Source organism: Prionailurus viverrinus, chromosome C2, assembly GCF_022837055.1.
Source record: "Prionailurus viverrinus isolate Anna chromosome C2, UM_Priviv_1.0, whole genome shotgun sequence".
NCBI classification, from domain to species: Eukaryota; Metazoa; Chordata; class Mammalia; order Carnivora; family Felidae; genus Prionailurus; species Prionailurus viverrinus.
This window is the reverse complement of record NC_062569.1, coordinates 152,761,667-152,780,690: the sequence shown is the minus strand read 5'-3', so window position 1 is coordinate 152,780,690 and position 19,024 is coordinate 152,761,667. Positions and strand designations below refer to the sequence as shown.

General features: G+C 49.7%; 1 protein-coding gene across 5 annotated transcripts in view; it reads left to right on the top strand.

Annotated features, from left to right (window-relative positions):
* Positions 1–19,024, top strand: part of ERG (ETS transcription factor ERG) — a 250,015-nt gene that overhangs the window by 193,880 nt on the left and 37,111 nt on the right. For all 5 annotated transcript variants that reach the window (XM_047875272.1, XM_047875270.1, XM_047875268.1 and 2 more), the window contains one exon: positions 12,849–13,000. In XM_047875272.1, coding sequence (XP_047731228.1) covers positions 12,849–13,000 — 152 coding nt within the window. The remainder of the gene's footprint in view (positions 1–12,848; positions 13,001–19,024) is intronic.

Genomic DNA, 19,024 nt, shown 5'->3' with positions numbered 1-19,024 from the left:
CTCTGTTCCCTTTCTCATGGGGAAGATGGCCGTTGAGCCATCTAGTTAAACATACAGTAGGTTGGATCGTGGTAGATGTGAAGGAGAAAAATCAAGCGGGAAAACAGGGTGGCCGCTCTAGATGGGGTGGCCTGGTCTCTAAGACAGTGACACGTGAATAACGTCCCAAAGGGTGTGAGGGAGAATGCCCCATGGTCAAACAGCAGAATATTCCAGGAGAAGGGAGTGCTCTGTGCAAAGGCCCCGAGGTCAGCCTGGAGCGCTGGAGGACAATCGTGACTGACACCTAGTGACCCAAGCCACAAACAGGCAATGAGGTGCAGCGATCTTCCCTCTGAGTGAGCGAGGAGACTGTCGGGGTGCTGTAGGAAGGTGGGGGCGTGACATTCCTCAGAGTTAGCAGGCTCTCCCGGGCTCCTCCTGGAGGAGGCCTGTGCAGGAATTCGGGTGAGGGACGGTGGTGCCCGGCTGAGAGGTGGTGGCATTCTGGACCCATTTTGAAGGTAGGACTGACGTGCTTTGCTGACAGGTTGGACCTATGGAGGAAGAAGGCGGGAAGTAGGGATGAGCCCAGGGTGTTGGGGAGACTCCAAATGAGACGTGGACAAACCACACTGGGAATCCTCCCGAGGTTAGAGCCTGGGCGCCTCCAATATCAGCCCAGATGTTGGGGCCATGCACTTAGTGCTAATGAACACCGGGCAGAATGGGAGGGGCTCTCACCTCCTCACCTGAGTTCAGTGGATCTTAATTCATTAAACCATTTCTCAACCCTGGTGATTGTGTCTCAGGGAACATTTGGCAATGTCTGCAGACACTTTTAAAAAAATTTTTTTTAACGTTTATTTATTTTTGAGAGAGAGAGGGAGAGACACAGAATCCAAAGCAGGCTCCGGGCTCTGAGCTGTCAGCACAGAGCCCGACGCGGGGCTCGAACTCACAAACCGCGAGATCAGGACCTGAGCTGAGGTTGGACACTTAACCGACTGAGCCCCCCAGGGGCCTCTGCAGAACACTTTTGATAGTCACAGTGGGGGAGGGGGGTATTCCTGGCATCTGGTGGCTGGAGGCCAGAGCTGGTGCTCAGCATTATACGATACACAAAAGAGGATCCCCCGCCCCCACCCCCCACCCCCTCCACTCACCTCTGAAAGAACCTTCCCGCCCCGAACGTCAACAGTGTCAAAATTGAGAAACCTTTTCCTAAATTAACATCTAATTGGTGTTCACATCATGCACTGCGTTAGCTGCTATGAAGATGGGTGAAAAGAAGCTCACGGTCCGTCAGGCGTGAGGAAGGTTCTGGGACATCCCGTGACAAGTACGGAACAGAGGGATGTCTGGGGCCCAGCCATCGCAGGCATGAGTGTGTGACCCCATCCTCCTGGACACAAAAGAAAGACTCCAAGAAGGAGCAGCATTTATCAGCACATCCACAGCCCAACTGTGATTTATTAATAGATTTTAATATACGATGTATTATCCGATGTATGAACGACATTACGTTTATACCCGTCTCATGGAGGAAAACCGTTGAGTTTCTAAGTTTTCTGATCTTGCTCACATCCACCTGTCATCAGCCATGTGACCCCAGGCCTGGCCTCCTCTCCACTCCCTCAGGCTGCTTCCTTTAGCCAGACAGCTTTTCTGTGTTGGCAGGGACAGCACAGTCTCCTCCAGGTGACAGACAAGCTCTACGTCCTACGCCTTGTCCACTGAGAGGCATTACATCCAAACACGGACCGTTTTGGTTCCTTGCATATGGTGCGCGTTTAGAAACCATTCCTTCCGTCTCGTGTCGTTTTATTCCAGCGGGCCAATTTACCTGGACTCACCTTCACGCTACCTTCGTGACATGTCCCCAGATAAAACCACATTTTAAAACCAACAAGCGGGTTGGAGAGACTTGGCCATCCAAGCTCATCAGTGGCTCTCAGTAAATACTCATTGGGCCGAAATGAAAACTGAAAAAAAAAAATTCTCAGTGTTAGGATGGCAACCGTTCAACCACCCTGCACGTCAGTTGTGTTATGTTGTGTTGTGCTGTGCCCACCTACTGCCTACAGAATGAGTCTCTGCTGAAGGTCTTTTAATGCCAGAGTCTTCTATCGTACCTGCGACACTCAATATTTGGTATTTGAACGTGGTTCGCTGGGACCACTCTCTCTCCGTGCCTTTCTCCTTTGACTCATGGAGATTTGACTTAGTCTTTATTTTCCTACATTTGCTGTAAGACTTCATGTATTCTGTTGGGACAGAGAAGTTCCCAGTGCTAGTCTCACTTACTCCTGTCTGCCTCAGGGTTCTGAATCAGATTGGCATCCAAGATGCCTTGTTCGGCCACCTTCCAAGTCACGCTGTGGGAGCCTTGCGAGCTAGTGAGTTTTCCGAACCGTGACAGGGAGGCCAGTTAGTAATAGCTCGCCTACTTGTAAGGGACCTTGAGTCTTTACAGATGTCAGTTCATCGGGCTGCAAAACTGGGACGTGGACCGAGAGCCTCACCCAGGGAATAGTCGGGAGGGAGACCGAGGTTCTGCCGCCGCGTCTCTGTCTGGAGCAGACTTCTCATCCCTTCTCCTCAGCAGCCACTCATTACCTCCTTCGACATCTCTTGGGGTGTCGAGTGGGTGGGCGCCATTTTGTAGAGTAGGAGAGCCTCGGAGTCCTGCCCCCCCCGTCAGGACGCCAGAAAGTTCCGTTGGGTCAGTGCGGGTATTGGCAGCGGGACAGGGGGGACCGCCTTGGGATTTTCTATCTTGAAAGTGAAATCATTTTGGTTAACCAGAATTTGCATAGCCTGTTATGCAAATAAAAGACTGAAGCCCCTTGGTGCCTACTGGGCTTCGTTCTTTCCTCTCTGAGAAATGCCAAGTGTATCAAGCAAACAACGACAACAACAAAGACAACTCATGAGACAGAAGAGAAGGCACATCTCATCCTGCGCATGTAACTCTTCGTCGAGATCCTATCCTATAGCACATTTTACTTCCAAATGATGAAGCCCAAAAGGACGCATCGCCCCCCACCCCGAGATTTCAGGACCGACACGTAACACGGTCTGGCTGGTACCCGCTCTCAGCTGTAAAGAGAATTATAAACTTAAATGAAGAAACTCGGGAAAGCTTCAAACCCCTTGCAGGGACAAAGAACTAACTGTTGGTGAGTTGGTGGTGACTTTTTAATTAACTTAGTCTTCAACTGCTTTGGAGAGGGGGGGAAGGGGACAGGGCTGGAGGGAAGAGACTGGGATTCCAGGTGTAAGAAAGCATATTTAGCAAGGGTAAAAATAACACCCAGCTGTAAAGACAAACATCTCCAGTTTCAGTGTGAGCGGGGAGCTCTCCATGAATCACTGCCAAGCTCCGCCCGCCGCTCAGCCGTGGGGTCTGAAGCGGCTTTTCCACTGCCTCTGATTCAGAAATAAAACAGACCCACAAATTACCCCGGCGCTCTCCAGACAATCCCCTCCTTGTCTGGGGGCCTGAAAATGCCTTTTGTAGCGACTTGCCTCAGTCCACGCCATAGAACTCGATTAGTAGGAGTTTGTTCGGTCGATTAGAACCAAGTATGCACTTTGCCCCGGCCAGCCTCCCGTGGGCCCTCTGTCGGAACGGACCTCTCTGGACTTTGAGGGCAGAACTGCCAAAGAAAACCTTTGTATTTCTCTCACGGAGCTTCACCACCCAATGAACTAAAAAGAACATTCTGGAAGATAGTGACGTTCCAATAAACGGCGATGAGCTGAAGGCTGCGTGCTAGCCACATTAACTTGCTTATCCGCATAAGAGTTGGGGCGATAAGGACCATCGTGAACGAGGGCAAGAGAAGGTGTAGCGGGGGAGAGGGGCTCTCGCCGCTCAGATGCAGACACCGTGAGAATAGGGACCCCGATGTATCCCCAGCACCTAGGACAGGGCCTGGCAGAGAGATTTGCTCCGTAAATACTGGTTGGAGAAACGAATGAATTGAGGAGACCCAGAGCGTCTGGGGCGTGTCCTGTGGACCAAGAAGGTCCTGTGGTCCAACGCAGGGCTTAGGATGCACGTGACCAGTGTGGATTTGTATTTGGGGAAGATCATTCTGGAAGCAGAGCTCCAGAACACTCCCCCACATGTGGTGGAGAGAAAGGCAGTGGAGAGTTGTCTCTACGTGCAAGAGGAATTCAGGGATAGGAAAGAAGGATGGGTCTTGAAAAGTAGATTTTCAAGAGGATCGTGGGTTTATCTCTACCCGGTTCTAATTTTTTTTAAGTTTATTTTTGAGAGAGAGACAGAGAGAGACAGAGTGTGGGCAGGTGAGGGGCAGACAGAGAGAAAGGGAGATACAGAATCTGAAGTAGGCTCCATGCTCTGAGCTGTCAGCACAGAGCCCCGTGCGGGGCTCAAACCCACGGACTATGAAATCATGACCTGAGCCGAAGTTGGAGGCTTCACCGACTGAGCCACCCAGGTGCCCCATCTACCCGCTTCCAGAAGAAGTACATTGATTTTCCAAATTTGATTTTGCCTTGCTATGGACTTTTTCTAAGTTCCAAAGCCTCTGCTAACTATTCTGAAGTGAGGGTGAATCACAGATTTAATGTGGCTGGTGAGCTCAGGGCTGTCGCCTGGGGCTGCGTTCAGCGACATTCTTGGATAAATGAGGTCCATTCACACAGCACAGACGACAGTACAGGGCTGAGTCTCCGTCCTTGTCAAGCTAATGGCCACGTCTGTGCCATTCGCTGCAGGCTCTTTCCATGATGGAGTCTACCCTGCTGTCCGTAGCCTCTGATGTGAGAAACTCAATGTCAGATGCCAAGTTTATTTTGTTTTTTTCAAAAACAAAGCCCCAGTTTTAATTTCTGGGTACATTTTTACAGGAACATTATCCCTTTTTAAAATAAGGTATTATTGGGGCCCCCCGGGTGGCTCAGTCGCTTAAGCGTCCTACCTCGGCTCAGGTCATGATCTCATAGTTCGTGAGTTCGAGCCCCGCATCGGGCTCTGCACTGACAGCTTGGAGCCTGGAGCCTGCTTGGGATTCTGTGTCTCCCTCTCTCTCTGCCCCTCCCCTGCTTATGCTCTGTTTCCCTCACTCTCAAAAAATGAATAAACATTTAAAAAAGTTAAAAAAAGGAGTTCTTTAAAAAGAATAAAAAATAAAATAGGGTGTTATGTATGGCAACAGCTAAATGAAGATTTGCCTCGGGCTGTGTTCCACTCGATCTGAAAACCTTAGACTGACTACTTTCCCGATGGTCCAACTTCTGTCCTGGTCCTCAGTTCTTAGGTCCACATTCTGGGTCAGGTTCAATCCTGCTGTGCCTCTTAGCCGGGGAACCTCTGGCCAGATTTCCTGTCACAGTCACCAGCCTTAGCCCATCCTCTCTGCAGAGCCTGCAGCGACCAAGGGACCGTGCTGAGCTCCCCCAGGAGGTCTGGCGGGCATTTGACATTCAACTGTAAATGGGGTTGATCAGCCTTTTCTAAAAAAAAAAAAAAAAAAAAAAAAAAAAAAAAAAGGTGGGGGGCTGGCGCCTGGGTGACTCAGTCGGTTAAGTGTCCGACTTCAGCTCAGGTCATGATCTCACAGTTTGTGAGTTCGAGCCTCGTGTTGGGCTCTGTGCTGACAGCTCGGAGCCTGGAGCCTGCTTCCGATTCTGTGTCTCCCTCTCTCTCTCTCTGCCCCTCCCCAGCTCGCACTCTGTCTCTCTCAAAAATAAATAAACATTAAAAAAAAAATAAAAAAAAATTCTTTAAACAAAACAAAACTAGACTTCACCAAAATCCGTATGTATGTCCCCATGAACACATCATCTTCGGCTTCTCCCTGGAGGCCCTGCCTTTGTGGGCATGTGGCTCAGCTCACATCTGCAAATCTCTCCATGACTGCCTTCAGGGCCACTCCCAGGATATTCTTCTGAAAATACCCAACAGGTGCCCATTCTGTTGTGTTTCACGACCGTGAGACAGACGACTCGTGTGGGGCTACCAGGGGAGGTCCTAGAGCGTGGTGATCGAGGACTTGGACTCAGGACCCCGAGTGCCTAAGTTCAAATCCTGGCTCTTCTCTTGCTGGTTGTATCACCTGGGACACAACACACTCCCTACCCAGCCTCTGTGCTTTACCTGTAATGGGGCTCCTGTTTCCTGGTATTGGCCTCATGGAGTTGTGTGCGTGAAGTGCGTAAGAAGCAGCTAACGTGGCATTTACCGTGACTTTGGCACCGTGCGAGATGCGTTGCCCATATATTTACTACAACGTAAATACATGAAGAGAGCTTGAGGCCGGTCCTGGGATGAGTAAACAGTCAAATACTAGGTAGGAGATGAACTAAGTAAGGTCTGTAAATATTTGTTTGCCCACAGTGCATTGGGTGCTCTCAGGGGCAAATGTGAGTTTAAAACATAGAAACAGAAGATTTTTGGAAACTGGGATATAGGCCATTCTGTCTCTCCAGGTTTTTTTGTTTTTTCAATTGTTCCCTTATCTTTTTAAAAATTAAAAAAAAAATTTTAATGCTTATTTATTTTTGAGAGAGACAGACAGACCGCGAGTGGGGGAGGAGCAGAGAGGGAGGGAGACACAGAATCCGAGGCAGGCTCCGTCAGCACAGAGCCCGAGGCGGGGCTCGAACCCCTGAACTGTGAGATCATGACCTGAGCCGAAGTTGGACGCTTAACCGACTGAGCCACCCAGGCGCCCCATATTCCCTTATCTTTTTAATGTTTATTTATTTTTGAGAGAGAGAGAGAGAGAGAGAGAGAGCGAGATCACGAGCTAGCAGGGGAGAGGAAGAGGGAGAGGGAGAGAGAGACTCCCAAGCAGGCTTCCCACTGTCCGCGCAGAGCCTGACTCAGGGCTCAAACTCATGAACCGTAAGATGATGACCTCAGCAGAAATCAAGAGTCAGATGCTTAAATGACTGAGCCACCGAGGTGCCCTGATTATTTGCTTATTTTTAATATTCCTGCGCTGACCTCCCTGGTTGGCCAGTTCTTTCCAAAAGGGTCAAGAAAATGGCAGGTATGGAGGACTCGTGAGGACGTGCCGTCTCTTGATTTCTGTAGCCGAAGCAAGCAGGGACCTGAGTGCTTGGAGCACCCTGCTTTATCACCAGCCCTCCCCACCCCTACCCCGAGACTGTGTGCGATGCTCTGAATCTGTTATCAGATACTGGGAAGGATGTCGCTTGCTAAGACCTGGTTTGTCTTCATGTTTCTGACACCTTGAATAGTAACGGGATGCATTTCCTTCTTTGCTTTGGCCAGTAGGAAGCTCAGAGATAAATTAGTGTCCTACTTGTAGCAACCATAAATAGTAAGCCTACTCAATGTGCTGATTTTATCTCGTGATTGGTTACTTTTCTGCCCTTACATTAAATTCACTTCCATGCCTTTGATTATTTATGTTATCGTTTTGTCTCGTGTGCGTTTTTATAACTGTCTTATACCGTGTCGTCTTCTATGCCTCGTAAACCTCACATGGTTTGAGGAAGGATAAAGGAAGAACGTAGATTCAAAACCACCACATGCCCACGTAAATATAACTCTAAAGTTGCAGAGGAGAAGATGGAACCTCTTCCCTAGAAAAACATTAGTAATGTGAACTAAACATTCGTTGGTCTAAGTAGCTTCCGGAGAGTCATGTCTGGGGGGTTGGGGATGGAGATTCTTCCAGCCCTTTGATTGTGAAACTCTGTCAGAACCCAGTTGGGTTCGGGGACGTGGGTGACATCTCACCTGAATTTAAATTTAGTGCAATTTCCAATTTATTGGGTATTCTTTGCCTGCTCCTTCGATCGTTGGTTTGAAATGCTAGTGTGCTTTACGAAGTCAGCACTCATTGTCTCGATTCACGAGAACTTGATTCTGCAGACGCTCTTTCAGAGTGTTTAGTTCGTTGAGGCTCAACAAGCCAACTGAGTTGGGCATGTGTGTGCAGTTTTCTGAAGAAGGGCACCATGGTGCCATCTTTTCTAGGTGAAGGTAAAAGGGTCTTTCTGTGCTATTTCCATATCCCTGGAGTGGCCACAGTTATATGCGTGTGCCGTGGGGTTCTGTGAGGTTGCTCCTTTGGGAGACTAAACTCCCAAAGCCATGTGGCCCCGAGAGGGCACTGGGGGAGTTGGGAAGCGATATGGCGCCCCAGCTTTCGTCAGGTGCCTTAGTGAAATTCTTGTTTCTGCACCAGCCTTCCCCTCCCGGGGCGACCTCAGCCCAAGGTGGGATTTCTTCTGCTGTGACAGAGGGGAGCAGCTGTCCTCCCAGCTCCCGATCCCTCTCTCTGATGCCTCGTTCTCTATGGGATTGTCAAAACCAGTGTTTTTCGGGTTACACACTGAACCCAGACCCGAAAATGTGAATACGAGAATGTGGCTAAGACCCAGTCATTTCCAATTTATTTTATTTCAATGTGGTAAGAACACCTGACATGAGATCTATACCCCTTTTTCCTTTGTTCGGTTTTTTTAAAAGTATTTATTTTATTTATTTTCGAGAAAGAGTGTGAACAGGGAAGGGGCAGAGAGACCGGGAGAGAGGGGATCTGAAGAGGGCTCTGTGCTGTCCCAGGTGCCCAGCGATCTATACCTTTTTTTTTTTTTAATGTTTATTTATTTTCGAGACAGAGAGAGACAGAGCACGAACGGGGGAGGGGCAGAGAGAGAGAGGGAGAAACAGAATCGGAAGCAGGCTCCAGGCTCTGAGTCATCAGCCCAGAGCCCGACGCGGGGCTCGAACTCACGGACTGCGAGATCGTGACCTGAGCTGAAGTTGGACGCTTAACCGACTGAGCCACCCAGGCGCCCCTATATGATTGTCTTTTAAAAAAGACTTTCGGGGACCTCCCCACGGCGTTCCATTACAGCTGTACCATTTGGCATCCTCACCAAGAGTATGCAAAAGTTCCAATTTCTCTGCGTCCTCGCTAACATTTGTCATCTTTTGTTTTTCGCAGTAGCCCTCCAGATAGGTGTGAGGTGACATCTCGTTGTGACTTGGGTTTGCATAATAACTTCCGTATGCCCCGAAAAGCGTCATTGAGAGAAATGTCTTGAAGGATGCCTTACTTGCAATAAAGAAATTCATGCCCCAAACAATAAGACCAAAGCATTTCGTATTTCATATTTCATATAAATGACGACCCATTTAGCAAGCACCTAATGAATTGCCTTAGAATCTTCACAGAAACTGCTAGAAAACACGTATGTAAATACTAAGAATACAGCATTTAAAGGGATGCCCTTTGCTATGTGCATTTCAAAAGCGATACATCGAACACCCAAACCCTTATCATGGTAGCGTAGAGATCACATGATCCTCTGTTCTTGGCAGGGCTTGCTGCCGGTGGAGTACCAAACTGTTTCTGGAAGTTTCTCTTTGGTGACTTACAAGCCTCGGCGTGCACGATGTCGGTGAAGCTGCAAGTGCCATAAGCCGGGAGGCAGATTCCGCAGAGTGTGGGTCTTTACTTCTCACACCTGCGCTAAGAACTAAAAATGTATTTACTGTGAGGCTTTTAAAAATACACTTTCCAGTTCTCTGAATCAGGTTGAGATTTTTTTTTTTCCCTTAAATAAAGCAGGGTCTAAATAATAGATGTATCCTCTGAAAAAAAAATGTTCTTCTCCTGGAATTGCCTCTATTTCTTACTTAGGTTTTTTTTTTTTCTTTTATATGTGTCCTTCGTTGGGTCCCACACACGCCGTGCCCGGGATTGAACCTGCCCTGGGGCTACAGTGATGCCCTAGAATAGGAATTGTGCAAATATTGCAGCACATGGCTTAAACCAGAGTAACACGTGGTCAGGGAGTTGTCAACGCCTTTCTGAAGTTCAGGTTTATTTCACCTTGTAGGGACAGCATCTTCCCTTGACTTGGTGGGGGCATTCAGCACAGGGGCGGGGAGTTAGGCTGCCCAGCTTCAAGTCTTAGTTTTCACCTCTCCTGGCTCTGCGACCTGAGCAGGTCCTTCTCCTTTGTGTACTTGGCTTACGCCTCTGAAAAATGGACGTGATGTATGCACCTGCCCCCCCAGGCTATTGTGAGGACTGTTAATGGTTAGGCTCTCAGGACAGGGCCCACACTTCCGTGTGCTCCTCTCGGTCTGTTAAAATTCCCAAGAGAATACACCAGGGGAAATGCCTGGCAAGTGAGAACAGAACAGCTGGGGCTCTTGTGGCCACTGTGTATTGATAACCTGCTTGGAGTCCAGCATTGTCAGTGGCCTGGGGGGTGACCCTCTCCCCCCTCTGGGGACGGAGTTCCCTTAGAGCTTTTTTTTACAGAAACTATTGGAAATGATCAAAAACCTGGTTCCATTCTATCTTCCCCTGAAGCTAAAACAAAATACAATGGAAAAAAGATGATTTTTTTTTTTCAACTGTCTTGAAGGCACAGCTTTTGAAAATAGGGTCTGAGGGCTGTTTTGTTTTTGTTCTGCTTCTGTTTTTTGTTTTTGCTTTGCTTTTGTTTTGTTTCTTGTTTTTGTTTTCTGGGGTTTGGTTTTCAATGGAAGGTGAATGGGAAAGCTTACCTGTCTTGCTGGAGAGGAGAGAACTTATGGTGCCTGGTATACAGCAGGCACTCAATAAAAATGGTCTAGATGGATGAGCGAATGGGTGAACTTGCAGCGCTCATCCCAGACTCTATAGTTGTTGCCAGAGTTATGCTCATCTGCTGAACAGCATCTAAAGCTTGTTCCTTGAAGAACCAAATCTTTTAGACTCTGTCCCCTAGTCCCTAGTAACTTCTCTCCTTGAGGAAAATACACCAAAACACACACCTTCCCCTCAACTGCTGGAATTTTCCAGAGGGATAGGAAACTAAGTGTCAAGTGAAGACATTCCGTGTTGTGATATTAGGATGGGTCTTTTAGAGATAAGTGTCTGCAGCCAGGAAAAGTGGCATCAGGAGGAAATAATGCATGTGTGGGCTGTGATGGAAATCTAGAGAGTCTGCACCATGGGAACTCAGACTGTTAATGTTTATAAATTTCCTTCGTGTTAGTACAGCTGTGGGGATGCTGTGAAACATGGCCATGTATTTCCAGGCCTGTGGTGGGGCCTTAGTCCTGTGACCCTGACCATGATCTTTATCTGTAGATGTACCTACGCCTTCCTCGCTGTCAGCCCTGAGCTCTCTCCATCAGCACCAGGTCTGTGTGTATTTTCAGTGATCTAGGATGCTGAATGAACTCTTTTCCCTCTTGTCCCTCTTTTCCAGGGCACTCTTTCCCTTGGTCTGCCCTTCCTGTCCACACCCCTGCCAAGCCTTTGGCTCCCGAATGACCTTCTCCATCCCACTCCGGGCCTGTCCCACCCAGAGAGTGCCCTTCTGGCTCAGAGGGTTTTGATGTTCTCAAGCTTGAAGGTCAAGGCCATGCCAGGCCCATGGTTCCATGATTCCACAAGTTGGATGCAGAGCTTCAACTAGTGAGGTGTGGAGGAGACGAAGAAAAGTTCATTGGAGTGGAGCCCACAACCTCAACGCCTTAGACACTGGGAGGGAATCCAACATGCAGTGGAGTTTTGGAGATTCCCAAGAGTAGGAAAATCCTGTGTGGGGTAGAGCTCGAGAGGCAGTTTTTGGAAACCCACCTTAGAATATATAACCCAACTATCAAGGCCCCTCATCTACAGTGGTCTCGAAGTTAATGACCTGTGGGCTAACCTTCTAAAAGGCATTGACATATTTTTCTGTTTCCTGGTTGCGTTGGATTTTCCTTTTGGGGGGTTTCCCTGTTAGATATGAATTCATCATATATTTATGGTCCCTTTCTTCTTTTTCCAGAAAGAAGGCAAGGTTTGTCTTTATCCAAATGGCTGCTGCTGCCTTCCTAATGGTAGTGGCCCTGTGAGTGGTCCTCAGGGGGCCAGCGGCTGACTCCTGTCTGCATCCGTCCTCATGGCTGGTTTCACACCCCATCCCAACCCTTAGGGGCAGCTGAGTCCACTCTCCGGCCACCTCCCAGGCTGCCAGGTCTGCCCTCGTCCCTGCCCCGCCTGCCAGTGTCTCGGCTAGGGACAGTGTGAGGCTCCAAAGCTCCATATCTCATGATTGGCTATAGGGAGTTGAAACTGAACACACGGATTTCATTCTGAGGTTTTGAAGGCGAATGTCGTTGGAGGCTAAACCCAGCTGTCCGAGCTGGGGTCACCTCTGTGCATACGGTACATGGCCTGTTTACAGTCACGGAGACAGGACCGTGGCGGTTCACTGTTCCTTGCAAGTGTTTCCAAACAGCTGTCACCAGTGGAGTTTTGACATGACAGTTTCAGAAGGCTCTGGCTTAAGAAACAGAAGCCAGCTGGCGACTTGCTTCCCTCCAGGCCGCCCCGGGCTTCAGCCGAGGGTGGGCAGTGCACTAGTCCCCTCGGGCTGGCATAGCTAAATGCCGCAGACTGGGGGGCTTACGTGACACAAATTTATTAATTTATTTCCCACAGTTCTGGGGGCTGGAAGTCCAAGGTCAAGGTGCCGGCGAGGCCCAGGGTCTGGGCTGTGGACGGCCACCTTCTCAGTGTATCCTCAGTGGCAGAGACAGTGAGGGAGAGTCCCCGGGTCCCTTCTGCTTCTTGTAGGGGGACTGATCCCATCATGGGGCCTCGCCGTTGTGACCTCATGTGATCACCTGTCAAAGGCCCCACTTCTGAATACCGTTCCATTTGTCAGGGCTTCAGGAAAGGAGTTTTGGGGGGACAGGGCCATTCAGCCCCGAGCCGACACCGTATTTGCCCGTTGACTCTTCCCTCCTCCCTTCTCCGTCCGCCTCTCTCCACCGCACCCTTGCTCCGTTCTCTCTGTGTATCACAGGCAGGCCGGGTGGCAGCAATAATGGAAGAATGTATCTTCTTCTCCTTCAGAAACTCCCCGGATGAATGCAGCATGGCCAAAGGCGGGAAGATGGCGGGCGGCCCAGACACCGTCGGCATGAATTATGGCAGCTACATGGAGGAGAAGCACATCCCGCCCCCAAACATGACCACAAACGAGCGCAGAGTCATCGTCCCAGCAGGTCAGATGCTCCTGGGGTGCCGTCGAGCTTGGCCTGCCTGCCTCTGGCATCCAGCACCCTCCGTGGCCTGGGGGAGTGACTGTAAACGCAGGCCAGCAGGAGCCTGTCCACCTGTGGTGGAATGTCCACTGAGCGTGCGTGTGCGTGTCTGTGCGTGTATGTGTGTGTGTGTGTGTGTGCGCGTGTGAGAGACAAAGAGAGGATGGAAACCTACGAAAAATGACCTTTCAGGGGAAGAAGTGCCCTTTCTCTGAGATTATTTGGTGGTAAATATTCTTTTTTAAAAAAAAAAGTTTATTTATTTTTGAGAAAGAGATTGAGAGAGCACACGTGGGGGAGAGGCAGAGAGAGACGGAGAGAGAGAATCCCAAGCAGGCTCTGCGCTGTCAGCGCAAAGCCCGGCGCAGGGCTCGATCGCACAAACCGTGAGGTCGTGACCTGAGCGGAAACCAAGAGTCGGCCGCTTAACTGACCGAGCCGCCCAGGCGCCCCTCTTAAATACCCTTGTTTTTGCATGAAGTGCTACATTTTCATCCTACGTGGTATGCTTTTGAAAAAGACTTCCCAGCTGGCAAAATACAAAGCTGGGAGGCGTCACGGTTCGTGCTCAAAATCGAAAATTCCAGCTCTCCCTGGCCTGCCGTCCCGATTCTGAGAACCAGAATGACTCTTTGCCACAGAAGTAATTCTAAACTCAAACCAAAGCAATAGCCCTGAACTTGAGGAAAATGCCACGAACTTACTTGTTTAGCAAAAAACTGAAGGTGATGGGAAAGATGACTTTTCAGAGGAAACGAGCTGCAGAAACCCAAAACTACCACAGACACCGTCACTGCTTTGTGGGTCCTTAACAGGTGTCAGGGTTTTGGGTAAGCAGTGTGAAGGCACCATCTCGTGATATCTTGGGAAATAGGAATTGGTTTTTTTTAAATTTTTTAATGTTTATTTATTTTTGATAGAGAGAGAGAGAGAGAGAGAGAGCATGAGGGGGGAGGAACAGAGAGGGAGACCCAGAATCCAAAGCAGGCTCCAGGCTCTGAGCTGTCAGCACAGAGCCCGTCGCGGGGCTCGAACTCACGGACTGCGAGATCCTGACCTGAGCCGAAGTCAGACCCTTAACCGACTGAGTCACCCAGGCGCCCCTTGGAAAATAGGAATCCTTATCACAATTTCCCTGACGAGGAAAATGGAGCTCCCAGGGGTCAGCTAACTTCTCCCGGGGACTGCTGTTAACAGGAGGCCAAGTCCACGTTCAGACGGGCCTGCCTGCCCTGGTTCTCTTCCGTTAGCTGCTGGGTTAAATCTCGGCTCCTAACATGGCCCCTGTGGGCTCCCCTCTGTCACTCCTTGCAGCCATCTGGTCACCCTGTGGCTTGGCCTCAGGGGCTTGGAATCAGGGTCACTTCAGCCTGAAACCCTTGGTTCCAGGTAGTTCTGTCCTTCATGAGCGCTCGGTGCAAATGTCTCCTCGGAGAGGCCTTTCCTGAAGGCGCTGCCGAAAGCCATTCCCCACTCTACCTGCTGACCTCAACCCCCTCCGCCCTCTTTGTCTCCCGGCTGTCACTCCACTGTCCATTCACAGTGGCTTCCTCCCTCAGTACAACGCAAGCCCCCCCCCGAAAGGACCAGCCTCCATGGCCAAGTACGGGGCTGGCCTGAGGTAGGTTCTCCACGAACACCAAGCGAGGGGAGAATGCACGAAAGGCTGCCAGTGCACGAGCGAGGTCCGCGCAGACTTGACTCCGTCTTGCTCCAGGGGTCACTGAAATTCACCTCCGTGAAGCGGGGTGGCCGCAGGCTCAGATCCGCTCAGGGTGTGCGTCTCATCCCACTGCCCCTTCTCCTGCACGCGGCCGCTTTCACGGACCTCCGACACCTTCCAAATAGAGTGCAAAGCACGCGGTACTTGGCAGAACGTCTGGCTTGGGTCCGTGGCCCGGGCTGCTCCCCGGGGTGGTCGCTGGGCGGTGGCTTTCAGCAAGACTGCTTGATGCCTTGATACGAAAGGCATCATCCTTTGGGGCCACCTCGGAGGCATGTTGTGAGACCTTTATAGGAGACAGCAGACATGAAGTCTCACGTGTGCCCGATGACGGGGACAAAACAGGTTTCGATGTTGACTGAAAGGCAGTTGGCTTTTGTACGGAAGCTCCCCCCTTTTGGTTTGACCATAGCCCCCGAGCTGCTGACCCGAAACTTGGGACTCGATCCCAGGCCGTTGCACAAAAGGCAGTTCCTGCGGAGGGGGGACCATACGGAAATGCAGATGGTCTGAGGCACGCGTCCTGGACGTGGGGTACCTAAAAAAAGGCTGGAGAGCAGGGGAGTTCCTGGGGAGGAGAAGGGGGCAGGGACGCCGCTGCCTCGGACGCTGTCTGGATGTGAACAGGACGAGGTACAGACCCGAAGAGCACCCACCCACACACCCCTCTCAGCCTTAGCCTTGTTTCTTCAGAGTGTCGTTTCTTCAAGTCGGGCAAAACGAAGTTTTTGTTAGTTCTCTAAGACCAGAGAATCCATCTGAGGACAGGCCTGTATTGAAGATTCTTGTCTTGGCTCCTGAGAGCCTCACCGGCCCAGGAGGTAACGCGTGATGCGCTCACACTGTATACGGATGGGGTCATGTTTCTGTCGTGCTATCAGTGTGCTTCGATGGCGTCAATATCATTGCCAACGAGGGACAGACTGGACGCTTCCTACCTTGAGTAAAATGTTCAGAGATCAGGAGAGTTGTTTATACGGGGAAGAGGCAAAGGACCGATTCAATGAAGTCAGAGCCCCCCCCCCCCACACCGTTCCCGGTTTATAGTAGGTGCTCATTAAATGTCAGCTGGCTAGGTGGACTGACGGTCGTGCAGATTGGCTCATACTGACGTTTTTGTGCAAAGATTGGTTTCATCCCCTGAAGAAAGGCCTCTTCCAGCTCTTCCCTCCTTCAGTTGCTTCATACCAAACGCAGGCAGTTATTCGGTTGATAGTGTTTGTAAGAGAGCTGTGGCTGATTTTGCAAGCCGTCAGCCTTTCAGTTATTGGTCAAGCTTCAAGTAGGTGTGGTCATACACAGACACACAGATGAACACACGCGCCCACACCCACACCCATTCACGCCCGCCCACACGGCCGCATTGCACCGTCCAGAGAATTCCCCAATGTGGCCGTGAGATTGCAGGACCCGGGGACGGCCCTGTCCAGCTGCAGCGTCTGCAGCTCAGCCCTGGCTCCGGGACCCGGGCACCTCATTCAGGCACATCTTGGGCCTCGAATGCTCTGCCCACGGAGAGAGTTTTCCAAACCTGGTTCCACCTGGCATGTGTGTCTCCCTCTAGCTAAACACACGGACTGACACTCATCCGTGCAAGTCATAAAGATTGCTGAAAAAAAATGCTTACTTCTAAGCATCTGCTTTTATTTTATTTTATTTTATTTTTAATTTTTATTTGTTTATTTTTAGAGAGAGAGAGAGAAAGAGAGGGAGAGAGAGAATCCCAAGCAGGCTCCGTGCTGTCAGCACAGAGCCCGAGGCGGGGCTCCGTTTAATGAGACGTGAGATCATGACCTGAGCCAAAAATGAAGAGTCGGGGTGCTCAATGGGCTGAGCCACCCAGGCGCCCTGAAGCGTCTGCCTTTAGAATGCAAACTTTTAACCTTTGCACAGTTGCAAAAGGCGGGTGGCATTCAGCTCCAAGGTGTCACCAGGCGTCAGTGAGAAGGGGAAGGCCTCAATCGGTACGTGGTTAAGCGTTCATGGGATAAAAAGGAAGGCGATGGCCCGGCTGTTCATTCTGAGTCGAGAGAAAAATGTATTCCTCGGTTTGTCGTAGGGGAGGAACAGGGAAGTCATGAGAACAACCCTCAGTGAGACCACGAGACATTCTGGAAAGCCTTGGCTCATGCCTCTTGTCCTGGAAAAATTGTTGATGCGTGCTTCTCCCTCGCAAAGTACACGGTTAGACAATAAATCACATTTATATGTATGTATCTATCTATCTATCTATCTATCTATTTGGTGTGCATGTCCGTAGGTGTAAGTCTCCATCTTGTGGGGTTGGGCTGTTCCTTACACAGAGGCAGCTCACAGTGTCATTCCGTGAACTCCGTCTTACGAGGAGGTAGACACGGGCGACCTGGTGAGACGGCACGTTGTTGGTTGGCTCAGGTGGATTTGGACACCGACTGGAGAAAGTTTCTCCGGGTACAGTCAGAACCACTTGCATCAGGATTACCCGGGAGACTTGTGATTCGAAAATGCACATTTCCGAGTTTCCTGAACCTGGGTGTGGGAAGGGTTGAGGAGGCCACATGGTTGGCACACTTTTTGGGTGACTTGCATGCAGAACATGGTTTGAGAAGCTCTAATCTAAATAGAAGACACCGAATAAGTTTTACCTGAACACAGGTACCTGTTTTTACCTGTTTTTGATAAAGGCGTGCTATGTTACTTTCAGAAGCGTGGGTGGCCGGGAAGAAATAACCAATAGTTTCACAATGATGTTCCCAACAATTTTGAAAAATGAAGAGTCACCCGTTCGGTGGGAAGGAATTTTGTCTTCCTAAAGCTTCTTCTCCCTTAGGGTGTATTTTGGGGACCTGTCATGGGTGGCGCACTAACGTAACACTGTGTGTCAAACATACTCAAATAAAAATAATAAAATAAGATAAGATAAAATAAAATAAAATGAAATAAAAAATGAAATAAAGTAAAATAAAATAAAATAAAATAAAATAATAAAATCTGCAAAGACCACGCATCACTTCATCCATAGGAAAACCCGGGACCGTTCGTTAAAAGGCACGAAATGCTGCGTGGGAGAAGAGGAAGCCTGAGATTCATTCTGACAAACTGAATCATAGTATGAGGCTTGTAGGCATTTGGCTGCATTCCTAACAACAGCCAAGACACCTGGGGTACGATGCAGGAATCTAACTTCCAGGTGTTTCCACGTCTGCCTCCCCAATTCTGCAAACACAGATCACTATTCAGAAACAAATGGGTCCCCACTGCACCACTGGAGTGCACTTTTTTTTTTTTTTTTCTGAGACAGAGAGAGACAGAGCATGAGCAGGGGAGGGGCAGAGAGAGAGGGAGACACAGAATCCGAAGCAGGCTCCAGGCTCCGAGCTGTCAGCACAGAGCCCGACGCGGGGCTTGAACTCACAAACCACGAGATCACAACCTGAGCCGAAGTCGGATGCTCAACTGACTGAGCCACCCAGGCGCCCCACGGAGCTAGTATTCTAAAGAGCCTGGGCTTCACGATGCCTCACTGAGCACCTGCCATCAGGGACGCTGTCCCTCTGTGTACCAGGTGTCCCTCTGGCAGCCACTGTAACTTTTGAGGTATTCACAGTGTACTTGGTGATGTGCTAACCAGCAGGGCTAACAAAGAGGAAGGCACAGTCTTCGTCCACTGTTCTTAAAAGTTGTAAAATGCTGACCAAAATGCAACGGGACCTCTGGTTTTAGCAGCTTACATCATTTTGAAAGATTTTTTTCCCTTTTCTGTTTTTATTCCCTAACGTGAGTGCTAAAGCACTGGGCTTTTCAAACATTTCTACTTTTATTTTCTAAATAGCCACCCGGGGCACAAACACTCATGGTGATCAGAAGTCTCGGAAATCAAGAATTGCCACATTCGCTTCATCACTCACTGATTGATTGATTCATTCATTCACGGAGCGCTTACTGTGTTTCAGTCACATGAATACAAGCTCTTACGTGATTTAAGACCCCTTTATTCTTGCCCCCCAAACACCCATGGCTGGAATTACTGGTATTGTGTCTTCCTCACACCCTCTGTGCTGGGTCCCTTCTCCTCAATTCATCAAGTATTCACTGAGCACTTATAACTCATGTACCCGTCACAGAGGAAGTGACCAAAGCCTGTCAGAAGTAGATAAGACCCATCCACAATGAAGTATGTAGTTCCTGACAGGAGAGTGTGGGATTCAGAGCTCAGATGACTGATTCAGGCAAATGTCACAAACATCTGAGGAATGAGATGGCTGGTCAAGAGGAGCTTCCTT